Source organism: Esox lucius, chromosome 17 (genome assembly GCF_011004845.1).
Source record: "Esox lucius isolate fEsoLuc1 chromosome 17, fEsoLuc1.pri, whole genome shotgun sequence".
In the NCBI taxonomy this organism is placed as follows: Eukaryota; Metazoa; Chordata; class Actinopteri; order Esociformes; family Esocidae; genus Esox; species Esox lucius.
The window spans coordinates 42,811,296-42,829,971 of NC_047585.1; the positions used below are offsets into that span (position 1 = coordinate 42,811,296).

Genomic DNA, 18,676 nt, shown 5'->3' on the forward strand with positions numbered 1-18,676 from the left:
ATTATCAAATAGAAGAAACACAAAAGAACAGTCAATCTCCCTCAGTCTGGGGCTCCATGCAAGATCTCACCTCGTGAAGTTGCAATGATCATGAGAACGGTGAGGAATCAGCCCAAAACTACAGGGGAGGATATTGTCAATGATCTCAAGAGAGCTGGGACCATAGTCACCAAGAAAACAATTGGCAACACACTACACCATGAAGGACTGAAATCCTGCAGCGCCTGCAAGGTCCCCCTGCACAAGAAAGCACATGTACAGGCCCATCTGAAATTTGCCAATAAATATCTGAATGATTCAGAGGAGAAACATGGAGGTGGAAACATTATGCTTTGAAGGTGTTTTTCTGCTAAGGGGACAGGACAACTTCACTGCATCAAAGGGACAATGGACGGGGCCATGTACTGTGAAATCTTGGGTGAGAACCTCCTTCCCTCAGCCAGGGCATTGAAAATGGATGGGTATTCCAGCATGACAATGACCCAAAACACACGGCCAAGGCAACAATAGAGTGGCTCAAGAAGAAGCACATTAAGGTGTGGCCTAGCCAGTCACCAGATCTTAATCCCATAGAAAATCTGTGGAGGAAGCTGAAGGTTCCAGTTGCCAAAAGTCAGCCTCAAAACCTTAATGACTTGGAGAAGATTTGCAAAGAGGAGTAGGACAAAATCCCTCCTGAGATGTGTGCAAACCTGGTGGCCAACTACAAGAAACGTCTGACCTCTGTGACTGCCAACAAGGGTTTTGCCACCAAGTACTAAGTCATGTTTAGCAGAGGGGTCGAATACTTATTTCACTAATTAAAATGCAAATCAATTTATAAAATTTTTGATATACCTTTTTCTGGATTTTTTTTTGTTATTCTGTCTCTCACTGTTCAAATACACCTACCATTAAAATTATAGACTGATCATTTCTTTGTCAGTGGGCAAACGTAAAAAATCAGCAGGGGATCAAATAATTTTTTCCCTTGCTGTAGGTAAAGATAAAAAAAAATAAGATTTAATTATGGAGATTAGTTATTGGAGAAAAACATTCTAAATTATACATTAATATGACGTCTAATGTTTCCAGTCCAGAACCAACATGACATGCATGCTAAAGGCTATAAGTGTTTCGTTTCTAATTTCCACTTGGAGGCTAGTAAAATGGAGTGGTTCCAAGAAAGTGTTAGCAAGATCCGATTGGGTATTACTGACACATTCTGGTATGTTTCTGTTAGGAAACAATTACCCTATTCACACTGTACTACCAAACAACACCAAGAAAATGCTTTGCCAAAGGGTAACGTGTAAAATGCAGTTTTCTCTGTCCATTTTTTGGATTAGAAAATGCTTAAGTGAACACACAAATGTCTTCCTCTTCCCTTCATTGGTAATGTGCCCAGAGATGCAGGCCCTGGCGGAACTGATTGGTCCATACGGTCTCAAATTCCTCAGCGAGAACCTGATGTGGCACATCACTTCACAGGTCGGAGAACTCAAGGTAAGCTTTAAGAGGACAACTCAGGCATGATATCAGGCTAGCCTTGACAACAGTGCTGAACTGGGTCTCAGTTATTTTGGGTCATCAAATGAATGTCTTAATTTTTATTATGTTATGTGCTGCAAACCATATTAAAAAGGAGCATTCACAGATTTGTGGTCACTGGCTGTAAAAGGAAAGGCTGGAATCCTAAGCGACTTGCCTGGAAATATAGTTAAAAGACTCGTCTCTAGGTCAAAGCTGTATGTAGAAGGTCAAACCATGGAAAAAACGTGGTTGAGCATGGGTGCATTAGACATTGTGGTGCCTGTTATATATTTTTTAGTTTTTTCTTGGTTTTAGACCACTAATTTTCACTTAATTTTCATTGGAATCCACTCATCTTCTGTCCTATCCTGTTCTGTCAGAAACTGGTAATAGAAAACATGGATGTGCTGGTTCAGATGAGGGCTAACTTTGATAAGCCAGAAGCTATGGTCAACCTGCAGAAGAGACTGCCAGGTAATATTCCTTTACATGTCTTTGTAGCTTGTAACTAGACATGCTGTTCTGGCCATTCACATCAGTGCAGGGTGTAGCTGAAACTAAGATGAACTGAACTCTCAATGATGTTCCTAATCTATTGATAATAATAGGATACTGACATTCTATTTTAATATAGTTTTGAGAATGACATTTCTTGAAATGCATCTTGTTTTAAAGAATTTCCTAATAGCAAATAAACACCAATAAACAACACAGAGAACACAGAATTGACAACTGACAAATACGTCAAATAATAACACATCTATCTAATACATAAACAAATAACACATCTGTCTAATACATAAACGAATAACACATCTATCCAATACATAAACGAATATAACATGTGTCTAATACGTAAACGAATAGAACATATGTCTAATAAGTTATATATAGGTTATATAACATCTGTTAAATATTAAAAAGACAACTATCTAGTATAACAACTGTCCAACACAACAACTTTTTAAATATGACAATATGTCCGATATAGCTGTCCAAATAAAAATTGTGTAATAATGTTGAATTGAGTTCATAGTTCCCATATCTTCCTCTTTAGCTGGTGACAATGTCCTGAAGAGGATGACCATCATTGGAGTGATCCTGTCCTTCAGGGCCATGGCCCAGGACACACTGGAGGACGTAAGACACACAAAAGAGACTGCATGAACTGCCTCTGAGCCCTGTTCTTGGCGGAGGGCTTTTTCGTGTAGTGTTCCTCTCATGAACCGCCTATGAGCCCTTTTCTTGGCGGAGGGCTTTTTCGTGTAGTGTTCCTCTCATGGCAGCGAAACATCCACTGACATAAGGTGAAACTGAAGTGACTGTTTGGAACATCTGTTATGTCATGTTATGACAGTGTTGCATTACCCTCATGACTGAGGGTGAAACTAAAGTGCTACCAACTCTTTCTCTCCGCCAGAAAAGGCTTAAGGTTTACATTTTAGACATTCAGCAGACGCGCTTAGCCAGAGCATGTTACTCGACTGCAGTAGGTGCATACAACCTCATACTTTATCCTGGTGGTCCCCAGTGGGAATCGAACCCACAACCACGATGTTGCAAGCATCATTAACATTCTGTTGTCTGTTTTCAGATAATGAACCAGCATTGTCCCTACCTGATGGGCCCCATTGAGAGCCTCAGGGACCTGGTCTCTCCTGATACAGACATCAAGGTACAAACCTGTTTAATCTTTAATTTTCATATTTTATTTGATGCTTTATTTAGGAGAGAAAGTGGAAAAGCAGAGAAGAAACAGCTGGGCATTGGATTGGAGCCTACAGTCCTATACTGTGTGTTCCGCAACATAGACTGCAAGACCGCCCCGTACATTTTCACATAATACCTGTAATATCATTTCAAATAAATAAGTCACTTAGCAGACGCACTTAGCCAACATTTTCACACCTTTGGCCACAGATAGAGACACCTTTCATCTCTAGGAAGTGTGCTACACCTCGCAGCTTCTAAAACAACATCCTCTTACGTATGGAGAAGCGTACGCCTGCTGATACCTACATGCATGTGTTGCTCAGGTTTGGAAAACTGTGAATCTCCTTATGATCAACAAGGGTGAATTGGGACAAAAGCCCAGCCATGGCAGTTAGTGCTACCATTTGACTCCTGCAAGCCAGTCAATTATGAATTTCCAGCAAAAAAATACATAAATAATGAACCAGACCGTCTTTTTTGCCAGTCCACCTCAAGTATTTAATGATAAATAATGATTGATTAGGAAACTACACCTTTTGCAATATTAACATTTTCACGTTAGTTTTTCTCTAATGTGTGTGGAGCTGTAGTCTGACTGTGGAAAGCCCCCTGGCTTAGTCATGTCTCCCCAGAGAATGACAGACAGACCGCCACACCAGAATCTGGCTTCAACAGTATTTGAATTCATATCAAAATAGCTGAGCTGTGCCAGATTGAACATAGAAAATGTCTGACACAAAGAAAAATACTGGTAACATTCCAAAAGGTCAAAAAGCTCATGCATTTCAAAAAGCTTTGAACAAGAAAACACTCAATGTATTTGAAAGATTTCAAATGGCATTTGAACCCAGGCCTGTAGAACAAAATAGAACATACCACAGTCTGGTTGAGAATAACCCCTAATGACGCACCATCAGCCAGCACCAGGAAGAGACAGACGGACCTACGTGACAGATGTTCCTGCATCATGTTTATCCTCTCCACAACCTCGCCTCAGATAAAATAAACCCCTCAACGGAAACATTCTGCCCCCACAAAAACCCCACCTCTACCCTGGGCTGTAGACAGAGGGGCACATGGCTAGCCAATTATTTATCTCAGTTTGGGAAAACAAATGCGTAGTAGAGGGGCCTGCCGCCCTGACCGCCAAGTTGTCAAGCTGGTAAACGATGGCATCAGTGAGACATTTTGGCAAGGCCATCTAATGGTTGTGGTGTTTAAATCCTACAGGTGACCCTGTCGGTATTTGAACTGGCGTCTGCAGCCGGTCTGAAGTGTGACATTGACCCTGCTCTGGTGGCAGCCATTGCTAACATGCGTACAGGTAAGGACAGCAGGGCCTTCTGGGATCTGAATATAACACTGGTCATGTTCCAAGACCAGTCTCTGCGTCTGGCTCGACGGACCACTGTGCTCTGTACAAAACAGCTTCATGACAAGATGTAGAAATTACAGTGACCAACCTTTTCCCTTTCACAGGTAAACTCAGCAGCATCAGGTTAATTCCAGCACCTCACAAAAATCTGTCAAACTTAAAAACTTTAGAAATGTATTTAAAAAAAAAAGGTTTGACCTTAAAAGAAGAAAGAAAAACGTCTGACCTAAAAGTGCTAAGCAAATATTGTAATTATAAAAAAAAATGTGGTGTGCCATGCTATGGTTTAATAAGTGGGTATGGTGAAATGTCAGGGGCTATAATTGGAGATTTCCTCTGCAGACAACACGTCGATCGAAGAGGAGTACAAGCTGACCTGTCTCCTGCTGGTCTACATTGCAGTGTCATTGCCCATGTTGGCCCTGGACCCCAGCTCGTGCTACAGCAGAGAGTACGGCGGTAAGGACTGACAGTGACACATGCATTTACCTACGCCACCCTGCTTCCTGTGGGGGTGAAAGGTCACTGCACGTATGCACAGTAACCAGCAAGCCTACTATAGCGATACGCGTACGCCCCTAACCCATTTGAACTGCAACGTTGTGTTCATTGTTATCATTGGTCCAATTTCACCGAGATTATTTCCTTGGCAATGTTTTTTTTACATTTTACGTTTTTTTATGTGCATTTTCTGCAATTTTATACATTTTGCTATGGGGCAGAGTATGTTTTTTGTATTTCTTGAAATTCTTTCGTGGGGCCTGGAGAAACTTTAACAAACTTTTTTCAATGCTTCTAATTTCCCATGGGGCATAGAGTAGAAATAACTGATTTGATTCTACACATTTTGCTGTGTCTTAAAGTATGCTATGTTAATATGAAATCTTAGACAAATTCAAGCAATTTTAGCAAAGACACTTGACAATGTTGAAATTATCGTAGCTGCTTTAACTTTGTCAGTCATGTTTTCCATTGTGTTGAGTGTTCACAACGCAAAAATAACTGTTTGCATTAGTGGTTTGGGGAAAACATTTAAATAACGTCACTGCAAGTTTTTTTGTTTTTACCTGGTACAACACAATTACAACAACAGAAACCTTTATTAGTTTTTACATTCTTGTATTTACTGTAAAGTGGTGTACTAAATATATACAGTTAACCACAATACCTATGTGATCGCTGAAGTTTACTGGGTTTACAAATATATAATATCGCTGAAGTTTACAAATATATAATATGATGATATGTCACTTTAAAAAATAATGTGACAGGAAATACATTCTGCACATGTCAGTCTAGATAAATCCCATGGGACTGCATCACATCCACCAGAGAAAAAGAAGACACAAAATAACTTCTACTAAAAACGGATGTCATGTAAAGACTTCTGTCATATTTCTTCAAAACAAAACACTTATTTATATGTATATATATACAATAAAAGATATACAATGAAATATATATACAATAATATACATGTCTATATATTACTGTGTATATATATATATATATATATATATATATATATATATATATATATATATATATAGACCAAAATTTGATGGCTAAAAGCTGGTCTTAAAACACATGGTAGAGTTCCTGAATATTTTATAAATGTATTCAGGGGAAACTAATTGAAGACATGTTCTCATGAATACATGTGAATATTTGTGGTAAATACTGAGACATGGAGGACATACAGTTTAATATTGTAACATGGAGAACATATACCATAAACCCCAAGATGCTTTGTAACTATAAAATAAAAAAATAAAAAAATAATGTGAAGACTGAAATCAAGAAAATTATTTTGAATTAGACCTTGCAACCAACAATAGTTACGTGAAAGAAAAATAATCCAATAAAATGTAATTGCCTTTGGACCAACTTAAGCTGCTTAATCAAAGACCTGTCTGATGTATCACCAACAATTAATATGACAACTGGGTGATATAAAAATAATTTTATAATGGAAATAGGGCAGGGCACATGTGTTATAAAACCCTTCTGATATAATCATCTTCTAATATGACTAACAATATGATACTTAATGGGGCTAATGTGCGCTATAACAACAGTTTAATGGGATCACAAGTGTTTTAGATTCAAAAGACTACCTCTGTTTATAATACACCCAGTTGAATCTGAGAATATACAAATTTTACTGGGATTTTTGGTGGTGGTAAAACATTTTACTCAAAATGTCTGCAACCCAAATGACACATTACCCCCCACAGACTAGTCATTATTTACCCATAAGTCTTTGGTGAAAGGAAATGCACAATGTTGTTCTTGGCAAACATCCTGCTGACCTACATGACTTGACACAGAGCCTGAATAAAAACTCTAAGAGCATCCAAAAGTGAAGGTGGCTTCAGAGATTGCTTTCATTTTCAGGTTGATTCCTCTGCTGGCTTTTCAACATGACCTAGATGGATTGAAAGGATTTTGAAATTTTACTTAAGTCCAGTTGCTGTTCTAGCATTGTTTTTAGTTACTGCAACAACATGCTGCTATAATTTTTCAATGGAAATGCCTTCTGACTAGCAAATTATCTCTTTCTGCTAAAGTGTCTCATTTCATTTGAATTGGTTTATCTGTCTGGTTCCTGCTTTGACAGGTAACAACGTTCAATGTGGAGCCAGGGCTGTCAGCAAGCTGATTGGTTGACTGGTTGATTGATTGATTACAGGTTACCATGACAACATCTAATGTCTGGCCACACCAATCCACCAGCTGATTGCTTTGCTTGATCAACTGAATGGTGCCAGATGTGTTGGCAGATCTGATTGGTGCCAGATTTGTACCAAACTGATTTGTTGACAGATTGATTACTGGTAAACAACAACTGTCTGGCCGTTGCTGTCAATAAGCTGATTAGTTGATTAATTGATTGATTACTTATTGGTTAATTGATGTAATTGTTGTTTGCAGGTCACAGCAACAACATCCACTGTCTGGCTACAGCAGTCAACCAGCTGTCTGCAGCCATGTTCACCGTCCAGAACAAGAACATCGAGCAGCACCTCAAAGAGTTTCTCCTGGTACCAGATTACCCTGAAACACCTAGATCTGAAACACCTAGATTTGAAACACCTAGATCTGATACAGTTCTTTTTGACACAGAAGGGCTTTTGCTCTAATAAACAGTTGCCATGCAGCCATGTTCAGAAAGCCACTGGTAAGGCCACTGGTTTTGGCTACTAGAGCGGGACTGTGACACCACTTTCTGGTTCTTTCTATAAGTTAAAGATGCAGTCTGGGACATAATAACGAATTACTTTTCAAAACCTCCCACAGACATTCGGTATTGCATCTGTAACTAGTTATGGGCTCAACCCGCTAACACCTGTCTCTTCTCCAGGTGGCGTCCTCCACACTGCTCCAGCTGGGTCAGAATGTTGAGAACAGGGTGGACAGCAAGAACAGAGACTCCATTTACCTCCTTCTGCACATGGTACGCTTCAGAACAAATACTATGTATTTACAGTAAAGTGATATACTCCTCAGTTCTAAACACACTATGGCCAGACTAATGTGTATTTCCTTTCATTCAAAGTAGGCCCCAGTTATTTTCCTGCATGTCACTGACTCATGTACTGTAGATGTTCCTAACTTTAATGCTGTTGCTTCTTATGCTGGCACTGTATTTGTATTGTCTTTCATTGGCTAATGTCATGTCCCTGAAACGGATGTTGCCGCTGTCATGTCCCTGAAACGGATGTTCCCGCTCTCATGTCCCTGAAACTGACGTTGTCGCTGTCATGTCCCTGAAACTGATGTTGCTGTTGTCTTGTCCCTGAAACTGATGTTCCCGTTGTCATGTCCCTGAAACTGATGTTCCCGTTGTCATGTCCTTGAAACTGATGTTGCTGTTGTCATGTCCCTGAAACTGATGTTGCCGCTCTCATGTCCCTGAAACTGATGTTGCCGATCTCATGTCCCTGAAACTGATGTTCCCATTGTCATGTCCATGAAACTGATGTTGCTGTTGTCATGTCCCTGAAACTGATGTTGTCGCTGTCATGTCCCTGAAACTGATGTTGCTGTTGTCTTGTCCCTGAAACTGATGTTCCCGTTGTCATGTCCCTGAAACTGATGTTCCCGTTGTCATGTCCCTGAAACTGATGTTGCCGCTCTCATGTCCCTGAAACTGATGTTGCCGATCTCATGTCCCTGAAACTGATGTTGCTGTTGTCATGTCCCTGAAACTGATGTTGCTGTTGTCATATCCCTGAAACTGATGTTGCTGTTGTCATGTCCCTGAAACTGATGTTGCTGTTGTCATGTCCCTGAAACTGATGTTGCCGCTCTCATGTCCCTGAAACGGATGTGTTCATGATGTCGCTGTCTTGGTCCAAGCCTCTCTTGAATTTCTTAAATGTTTATTTAATCGTGTTAATATTTAATAATCATATTCATATTTCTCTTCAACACAACAACACTAACCTGGTTACAATGAAAGATAAATAAATTAACTGACTTGTCCCGACTCCCCGTCTGCTCTGTAGATTGTGGAGGCGTCTCCGTTCCTGAGCCAGGACATGTTGGAGAGCTGTTTTCCATATGTTCTGCTGAGGAACGCCTACAGGGAGGTCTACAAGGCCGTCATCGTTACATTGGGGTGATACACACAGAGACATTACATCTGTCTATGTAGAGGGTGACCCCGAATTTCAATCAAACCCTAATCTCAACCCTAACCCTGAAACTAACCCTGACCTTAACCCAACAGAATATTTTCCCCAATATAGCTTTTTTTTTTTTTTACAAGATACCATACAGATTTTGTTTGTATTAGAATTATCTTTCCATATTAGTCAGGCGGTACTTACATAGCAGTTCAACAGGTTAAAAGTTTAGGGTTAGCAGATAAGCAAATCTTTTTTTTATGTCAATTTACATAAGCTGTATTCGTCATGATATATTTCCTCTGCACCAGTGCTGCCTTGCTGTTTGGGTCTCAGCTGTGTACGTGTAAAAGCACTTTGGGATAACTGAAAAAATAACTATAAGGGATTATAAATAACATTGATGGATTGATGTTATACGATTCATAGCTAACAAGATCTGTAAACCTCCAGAACGTGTGTTTGGTTTTTTTAACGTTACGTGTTCGAACAATAAAAATGACTGACATTACATGGATTGTGAGTTTAATAAAGGTGTGTGTGTTTGTTCCCCAGGACCTTGGTCGCTGGTAGATGTTCTTGTTGAGGCATTTTCAAAGTACCCTTCATTGTAGTGCCCTGACAGCCTGTCTGGGGGATCCGCTTTGATATTTGGAAGAATACCCCCACCTCCCCTGACTGGGCAAACCCAAAAGGTCACAACACTGTTATTGCTACCTACAGAAAGATTTAAATGCTGCGATACCTGTAGTTAACAAGTTAACCAGAGAATTAAGCTGTCTGCCTATTCACTCTGATAACAATACCAATACCAAAGTCCACAGAAGAACACATCTTTCCCAGAGTACCTCTCTTCTGCCATTTCCTCATGCAACACATCTCTCTATTCCACTATGGAGGCAGGGGACCTGAAATTCCCCATCTGCAAAGCTTATGCTCTAATTGCTCCAAAAATAAACGTATTACCCAAGAGCACTAGGATATTTCGTATTGACTGACCGTGGTCCCTCAAATCCCCTGACAGACCTGTCAACAGGTCCAAACGTACTCTGATATTAGACTCTATACTATGATATTTAACCTTTTCCCAGTGTTTTTCAGATTCTGATTAAGACCACATTGGAATCAATGATTAAAAAAGAGATTGTGATGGGGCTGTGTTCATATGTTCGGGAAGCAGTCTGATCAGAGGCCACCAGGAAGCCAATGGCAACTTTGAAGGAGCTTCAGACCATTATGGCCAAGACTGGTCAATGTGCGCATGTGACCACAACATCACAAGCAATCCACAAATATGACCTCATTGGGTGGGTGGCAAGAAATAAAACACGCCTTACAAAAGGCATTATCAAGTTTAGTTTGAGCTTTGCCAAAAAGGACAATGTAGATTCCGAGGCCAAGTGGCAAAGGTTGCTGTGGTCAGATGGGAGCAAAATTTTACTTTTTGTCCTGAACTCCAAACGATATGTCTGGCAAAGCCACAACACACCTTTCCACCCAATGAACACCATACCTACAGTAAAACACGGCAGTGGAAGCATACTGTTGTGGGGGTGTTTCTTTTCAGCAGGGACTGGAGCACCTGTCTGGATAGAAGGGAAAGTGAAAAATACCAGCAGATTCTTGAGGAGAACCTGTAGATGGTTCACATTTCAACATGACAATGACCCTAAGCACACCACCAAAGCAAACATACAGTGGCTGAAGTTGAATGTCCTTGAGTGGCCCAGTGAGAAATCCCATTGAGGATCTGTGGAGTGACTTGAAGAGTGCAGTCCATAACTGGTTTCCATGCAATTAGACTGAGCTTGAACAATTCTGTGAGGAAGTATGGCCAAATATGGCACAGTCTAGGTGTGCAAAGTTAATAGACTTATTCAGAGAGACTAAAGGCTGTAATTCAAGCAAAAGGTGGTTCCACCAATCAATTAACTCAGGGGGTGTTCACTTATCTTAATAAGGCATTTTAATGTTTTAATTTTTCATTTGTGTGTTGTGGTTTACTGTGTGTAAATAAAGCAGTAAAAAGTTTGATTTTGGGTTTATGTGTTAGTATTTCAGAAAATAAAATAAAAATAACATATTCACTGTACTTAAAACCTTAATCAGACAGTGAGTGAATCATGTTGATCAGATCACGGAAATCACATGTTAGCACAAGGTGTTAACAAGTCATTTGATCAGTTGGAGACTGATCTTGCTTAAACCTTCTCATCACTTTGTATCCTTCCTGTGAGGTCTTATCCCTAGTTACCTGCGTGCTGCTCAGATGCCATACCTTAATCTGAATCAGGCTCTCGTTGCAGTTACTTTCTTGTCACAGGAAATTTCTTGAACTGCTGGAAATGCAAAGCTGTACTTTGAACAATTTTAAAAGATCCCAGGGTGGATTTTACACTTCAAAACTTCAAGCTTGGTTCAACCGGGGGAAAAAATAAGTAATTCATTATAATCCACATACCATAATTGCACTTAACGTTTCCTGTTGCTGCAGTGGCAGTGTGGCTCAAATTAAGGCGCGGCACCTGCAGGTTTTGCTCAGGAAACATGGTCCTGCTGTGCCGCTCCACGGTGGGAACACGGCTGTTTCCCAGGACACGGATGACGGCCTCTGGTGGAAAACAAAAACCCTGCTTACATGAAGGACCAAACAAATAGGACCACAGCTTAAATAGTGTTGCTGACACGGTTGGTTCCAGCTAAAGACTGGGGAAGGGCAGACCTCTATGCTTGACCTCTGACACACACACACACACACACACATGTTATGCGCACACGCTGATTGACCGACAGCAGCACACACACACACAAACACACACACACACACACACGTATGCATGCACACACATAAATTCCCACTTCTCGTACACACTCTGTCACACACACTCTCAGCTATACACTGACACACAGGCCTGCGTGGAGCAAGACTAATGAATCCCAGGACATCCAACCCAAAGGACGGACTAAAGCCGTGGAGGAACACCTTCGAACAGTAAGAACCCAACACCAGAACTTTGATGGTGCAGGCAACTGCCTGGCTGAATGTAGCTGAATGTCGGAGTAAAACATTAAATTAATTGTGAGGGTTACAAGGGACACTTGAGCTGCACATCACCTGTAGAACGAGGCTGCGGTTGGTGGTTATTGTGACTGATGCGAAATCACAGGGTCGGAAGCAGAGCTTAGTTGCAATGACGGTGGCATGTGACTGGATGGCAAACTGGTCACATGGTTAAAACCAAAAAAAAAAAAAAAATGGAAAAACTGGAATGGGTATGAAAACCTGCAGCAATGTTTTACTTGTTAATATTAACTGAATTTTAAAGACAGGTTGATAAGGAATCCTATGTGAATGGGCCGTGTGGCTCACAGGGCAAAGTCGGCTTTGTACAGGGTTTGCCTGGTGTTGTCCTGCCCTATACAACTGCAGGCCTAATTATACAAAAACATCAGCTATTGTGTTTGTTAATTAACTCCAGCTATTCCTTTTCAGGCTTGGTCCAGACTAGCAAGTCTAAAAGGTATTAAAAAATGCATTTCTCTGTTAACCGGCACTTGTCGTTAATGATGCACAAGACAAATAACATTTCATTTAATTTCAAATGACAGCAGACGTTTCTGGTTTACTACTACCAAATGGACTTGGTGTACAGCAGGCTAGCAGGCTTAAATAGTGGTTGCTGTTTTGTATTTTATTACATACAGCCTGTCGGAAAGCCCTGGTCTATCAATGTTCAGGTTTTGGCCGCAACATCAAGGACTGTGCTGTTCTCGCTTATGGATGTCATCAAGATGGCCTACAAATAAGGCTACTGGAGAAGGAGAGTGTGCTTTTAGAGTTTTGCGTTTGAGTGCGACTTCTGAGAAAGCGATTGGTCAAAATGCGCATGTAGCTCGCCCTCAGATGGAAATTGCAGGCGAGGTGACAAATTGTGACTCAAATCTTACTAAAACCTTTTACTTTCTGAGTCTGTGTATTTTGTTTGGCAAAAAAGAGAAATGTTCCCTCACACGTTTTCCTGTAGCTTTGTTACGGTGGAAAATTATAAGTGAATGTTCAGTATTTAGTTCCTGACCTGTCATTGTTAAATATAAAATTAAAGATGAATATGTGCACAAATATCAACATCTTCCGACTGCTCTTGATAATGCAAACTCAGTTGTTTTCATACAGGGACGATGTTTCCCATGACTCTCTGATTTATAGACACTGAAGTCAAGTCTCTCTCCAGTAAAAGTAACAGTCAGTGAATTACATCTGGTCTAGGGTCAGCTCTTGGTCAGATATAGACTAGAGGTGGTAGTTGACATTAAGAGGGGGAGAGAGAGGGGGGGAGACAGAGAGGGGAGAGAGAAAGAGGAAGAGTACCAGCAGATAGTCTAGGGAAAAGACAAGCAGAATGGGCCACTGACAAACATGTTGAAATTATACCTGATGAAGAGGATGTCAGGAATCCATTATGAAACATTGAATAAACAACACTTAATTCCACATTCTAATGACAAAAGAAGCTTTTAAAGTGACTGACTTGAGGAAACCATACCAAATTAGAGACTGATCCGTCAGAATAAAAAGCAGCGGTGATGCTCTCTGAATTAAAGAGGCATGTCAAAGAGCATGGGAGCATACTCTGACCCAGCCACCAAGCAAGACGACCCTCCAGAAGAACTCCTGCGACTCTGCAGTCCACGGGCAGGGCATTTCCCCAATGACGCGGCCAGACTGCTCTCACAGACTCACTGCTATTAAAAGAGTCTTAATGAATTGAATGTGTACTTGCCTTGTAGGTATGACCAGCCAGTACCTCAGCGTTTACTCAGTATCATCTGATCCTGTTAGTCACATGGTTTTTTTTTATCATTTGAAAGCTCAGGAAACTGTGGTAGGAGCCCAGACTAAAACATTGCACTACGAGACAATAGTTTCAGGCTCCACATTGGCCATGCAGCTCTTGAGAAATATGCAGTACTCAAACAAACTGCCTCACTGTGTTGTGTTGTAATGGGATGCAGATGTGTTGGAGGAAATACTCACCTCGGGTTTTAATTGTGTTTTCATAGCACGTAGCCTGCACAGTTGCTGTTTTAGGGGGAGTTCAGTTGTCAGCCGGTTGATAGTGGTCGCGACTTTCAGCAACAGGTTTTATAGGTTTATTTTGATTTGGTTATTCTGTCACACAGGCGGTGTAGTGAAAAGAGCTTTGGTGCTTAACCAGTGCCATGGAAAGTTCTCAGTGGGGTTTAGTGTATACACACACTGCCTTAAAAACATTTCAGTCAACACCCAATCAGTGAGCCTGGCTCGACCCACTCTTTTATTCTCTCTTTCTCTGTCTCCAGCTTTCCTTAACCCTCCCTCTCTCTCTCTCTCTCTCTCTCTCTCTCTCTCACTCTCGCTCTCTCTCTCCCTCCAGACTAGTCCTGGAGCCTTTCAGAGCACTGACAGAACTGACACACTTTGGCTGGACCAATCACAGTTTAGCTACGACAGTTCTCCCCAGTAGTGAGTGCAGGCTTGGCAGGCTGTTGCAGAAGTGTAGTTTGGGACGGATAACTTTGGCTGATACCGTGGTGCAGAGGGCCGGATGATCAAGACAACTTCTCTGCTTTCTAGTATTCTCTTCTGCAAGTTCACTTTCTCATTTGGTTTTCAGTTTCACTGGATCTGCGTGTTGTGCTTTGAGCTCTAGTGCACAGCATCTCTGGCATTACAGTCTCTGTCAGACTGTGGTCTGAAAGGGTTTTGCCTTGCTGTGACTGTGGGCTGGGATGGCTGACTTGGTGAGAGTGAGGAGGAAGCAGCTGCAGACGCCCATCTCCAGGTAATACAAGGGAATTCTGGGATATGGGAACAGGAGTGGAGGTTTTTTTCATATTTGAAGAGGTTCAGGGTAGGGGTCAATTCTGTTGATGCTTAAATTAATTCAAGATATGAACCAAAATTCCAATTCAAAGACTCTTAAATGCTTTTCAATTAAAACAATTGTTTTATTTCTGAAATTTACGCCAATGCTGGAAGTTATACTGTACAATTATGCAAAAAGCCCTGATACGTTTAGGTATCTGGCCAATACATCACGTCTAAAGGCTGTTCTTGTGCACGACACAACACAGAGTGCCTGGATTCAACACTGACCTGTGGTAGATTGCCTACACACCAGAGACATACCAGAGACCCCCAAGGTGCCTTATTGCTATTATAAATTGGTTACCAAATTAATTACGATAAACTGATGTACCAGTCTGTGTCTGTGGACTGCCCTCATCCAGTACTGACGAGGTTGTGTCTGTGGACTGCCCTCATCCAGTACTGACGAGGCTGTGTCTGTGGACTGCCCTCATCCAGTACTGACGAGGCTGTGTCTGTGGACTGCCCTCATCCAGTACTGACGAGGCTGTGTCTGTGGACTGCCCTCATCCAGTACTGACAAGACTGTGTCTGTGGACTGCCATCATCCAGTATGGATGAGTCTGTGGCTGTGGAGTGCCATCATCCAGTACTGAACGTGGATGTGTCTGTGGACTGCCATCATCCAGTACTGACGTGTCTGTGGAGTGCCATCATCCAGTACTGACAAGACTGTGTCTGTGGAGTCCCATCATCCAGTACTGACGAGGCTGTGTGTGTGGACTGCTATTATCCAATATGAATGAGGCTGTGTCTGTAGAGTGCCATCATACAAAGCTGACAGCCATGTGAGCATCAGTTCTTTAAGTCTTGATGTTGGCTTTCACACTTGTGTAAGTCATGACAGCACCATGCACATGCAATTGTAGTGTATGTGTGTGTGTGTGTATGTCCAACTGTGGAACTGTGCACGCATATATGTGTGTGTGTGAGGGGGGCATGTTTTGCTTCCAATAAGAGTTAGGGTTTGGAATTTGGGCAAGGTTAAATTTAGGGCTAGGGGTTCAATCATCAATCAATCAAATGTATTTATAAAGCCCTTTTTACAACAGCAGTTGTCACAAAGTGCTTTACAGAGACACCCCAGGGTTGGGGGTTAACGGTTAGGGTTAGGATTAGGGCTAGTTGGTTAGGTTTAGAGGTTAGGGTTAAGGGGTTAGGATTAGATTTAGGAATAAGATTAAGGTTACGGAGTTAGTGATAGTGGTTAGGAGGGCTCTAGGTTCAGCACTGCATAGCCTGAGAAGGGTGAGGTGTGAGCCAATGACAATGGGGTCATCTGCTGTTTTTTAGGTACACCATGCCTTTAATTCACTGGTGTACACCATGCCTTTAATTCACTGGTGTACACCATGCCTTTAATTATCTGATGTACACCATGCCTTTAATTATCTGATGTACACCATGCCTTTAATACATTGGTGTACTGTAGGACATTACTTTATATACACTATATACACTGTTGTAATTGTGTTTGAATAAATTTGGCTGGTTTTGTTTACCGTATACATACTGTATGTAGGCCAAAGCACCTCTAGTTTGTTAAGTAAACCCTCATAATGCTGAATAGCTTAAAATTATTAAGTGACTACAATAACTGCCCAGCCCCCCGTTGCAAAGAAGACCTTGTAGCATCTTATCTCCAGCAATGTAGAATTGCTGATCATTTCTTCACTGAGGAGGATGTACTTACAACTACTGCGTAGTGTGGTTGTCCACCTATCTAAATTAAAACGTCGGCACTGACGGTAATCCTCTAATTTACCAAAACGTAAACTAAAAAAAAATCGATTTATACGGCAAGCTCAATCGTAAAGCGCAATCACAACGATGTGACTGAAGCATAACGTTGGTTTATGCAAGCAAGTTTATTTATATATTTATACAATTCAATGTGCTTTACAAAGGGAAACAAATTACAATAGCATAAAAACAAATACTGAAAATGTTGCTTTACTCCACGGCTGCAAGACACCTGCTACATGATTCATTAAACGCATCCTTGACCTTGAAAGTGTTCTTATAAACACATCAGTTATGAAATAGATTAGGCTACACAATAAAAGGCGAATTCACACCAAAGCGTGTAGCCCGTCGGCTGGGGCATTCCCGACGCACGCATCTTTCCACGATTCAACCGCTTTCAGGGCAACCCCGGCCAAGACGAACAAATCGAAATCAGGGAGCGCCTCCTGTCACTTGCACCGCATTGGCAACCTGTTTCATTGTTAGCAAACAGTGCAACTGTGGATGGAAATGAAAGGATTGTGCCAACAATTACAGCGACTCCCCTCTTTATAATCTGCATTGCCTTCTAAGTACATGTGCGTGAGCATGGCCACAGGCGTTTTAGCTCAGCTTGAGCTGTGCTTTAAAATAGGGAGTAGGTGTTAAAACCATCAAAAGTCACTTGCAAGCCCTTGGTAGAGATCATTAATTAAAGCTTTTAATATATGGATTTTTGGCAACTTGCATAAAGTAAGCCTGTTCGGAGCAGGCAGCTCAGTTGTTAAATCTTGTTTTATGAGAAAATGGATAAGCATTGTCCAGGGAACCTATGATGTTTGTGGGATATTTCATATTGGCACAGGGCAATAACTGGGGAGTTAGCAGTGCAGATTTCCCTAATTCATTTCCTGTGAAAGGCCCAGGGGAGTGTGGTATGATGTAGCGTGTTGTGAGTATCTGAAATGTGTGGCCTTCATTGCCCTCTATTTGTAATTTTGACTCAGCTAACATATGGTGGTTGTAAAATGGTCATACTACAAATAATTTAGCACTTTTGGGGGTTCAGGCCTATGTGTATAAAATGTTCTTATATTTTCTATAATTGGAAACTAAAGTGAAATTACCTGTACTACAACCCTGTTTCCAAAAAAGTTGTGACTCTTGGTGAAATTTGAAGAAAAACAAATCATTTCAACCATGTCTTTAATAGAGAATAGAACCACAACCACAAATCAAATGGTGAATGGTGACTGTTTCTTAGAAAATACATCCTCACTTTGAATTTGATGCCAGCAACACTTTTCAAAAAAGTTGGGACTAAGGCAACAAAAGAGTTGTGTAATGCTGAAAACCTAAACCTAGTGCAATATCACACAACTAATTAGGTCAATTGGCAACATGATTGGGTATTGAAAGATCATTCCAGAGAGGATGGGCCTGTCAGAAGTGAGGATGGGGAGGGGTTCACCACTCTGTGAAAGACACCACAGGCAAAGGCCACAATTGAAGAATAATATATCACAAAGTAAAATTGCAAAGAGTTTTGGGGTCTCAACATCTACGGTACAACATATCTTTAAAAGATTCAGATAATATGAAATGATCTCTGTACACAAGGGACAAGGGCAAAAACCAATATTGGATGGCAGTGATCTTTGGAAACTCAGGGATCTTTAGTGCTAAAACCACTGCATTAAAAACACAATTCTACATTGGCTCATGAACACTTCCTGGAAACCATTGTCTGTGAATGCAAGTTAAAACTCTAACATGCAAAGAGGAAACCATACATAAACAATATCCAGGAAC

General features: G+C 41.1%; 2 protein-coding genes across 3 annotated transcripts in view; both read left to right on the forward strand.

Moving 5' to 3' along the window:
- nckap1l (NCK associated protein 1 like) overlaps positions 1-9,742 on the forward strand; it is a 33,749-nt gene extending 24,007 nt beyond the window's left edge. For both annotated transcript variants that reach the window (XM_034287293.1, XM_029113982.2), the window contains exons 23-31: positions 1,388-1,485; positions 1,893-1,986; positions 2,570-2,652; positions 3,107-3,187; positions 4,456-4,549; positions 4,943-5,059; positions 7,535-7,644; positions 7,965-8,057; positions 9,112-9,742. In XM_034287293.1, the coding sequence (XP_034143184.1) occupies positions 1,388-1,485; positions 1,893-1,986; positions 2,570-2,652; positions 3,107-3,187; positions 4,456-4,549; positions 4,943-5,059; positions 7,535-7,644; positions 7,965-8,057; positions 9,112-9,228 (887 nt within the window). In that variant the 3' untranslated portion in view covers positions 9,229-9,742. The remainder of the gene's footprint in view (positions 1-1,387; positions 1,486-1,892; positions 1,987-2,569; positions 2,653-3,106; positions 3,188-4,455; positions 4,550-4,942; positions 5,060-7,534; positions 7,645-7,964; positions 8,058-9,111) is intronic.
- A 4,925-nt stretch (positions 9,743-14,667) lies between these two features.
- The window catches only part of LOC105016691 (calcium/calmodulin-dependent 3',5'-cyclic nucleotide phosphodiesterase 1B), a 28,464-nt gene continuing 24,455 nt past the window's right edge, over positions 14,668-18,676 (forward strand). The window contains exon 1 of the mRNA XM_013138067.4: positions 14,668-15,053. Coding sequence (XP_012993521.1) covers positions 15,001-15,053 — 53 coding nt within the window. The 5' untranslated portion in view covers positions 14,668-15,000. The remainder of the gene's footprint in view (positions 15,054-18,676) is intronic.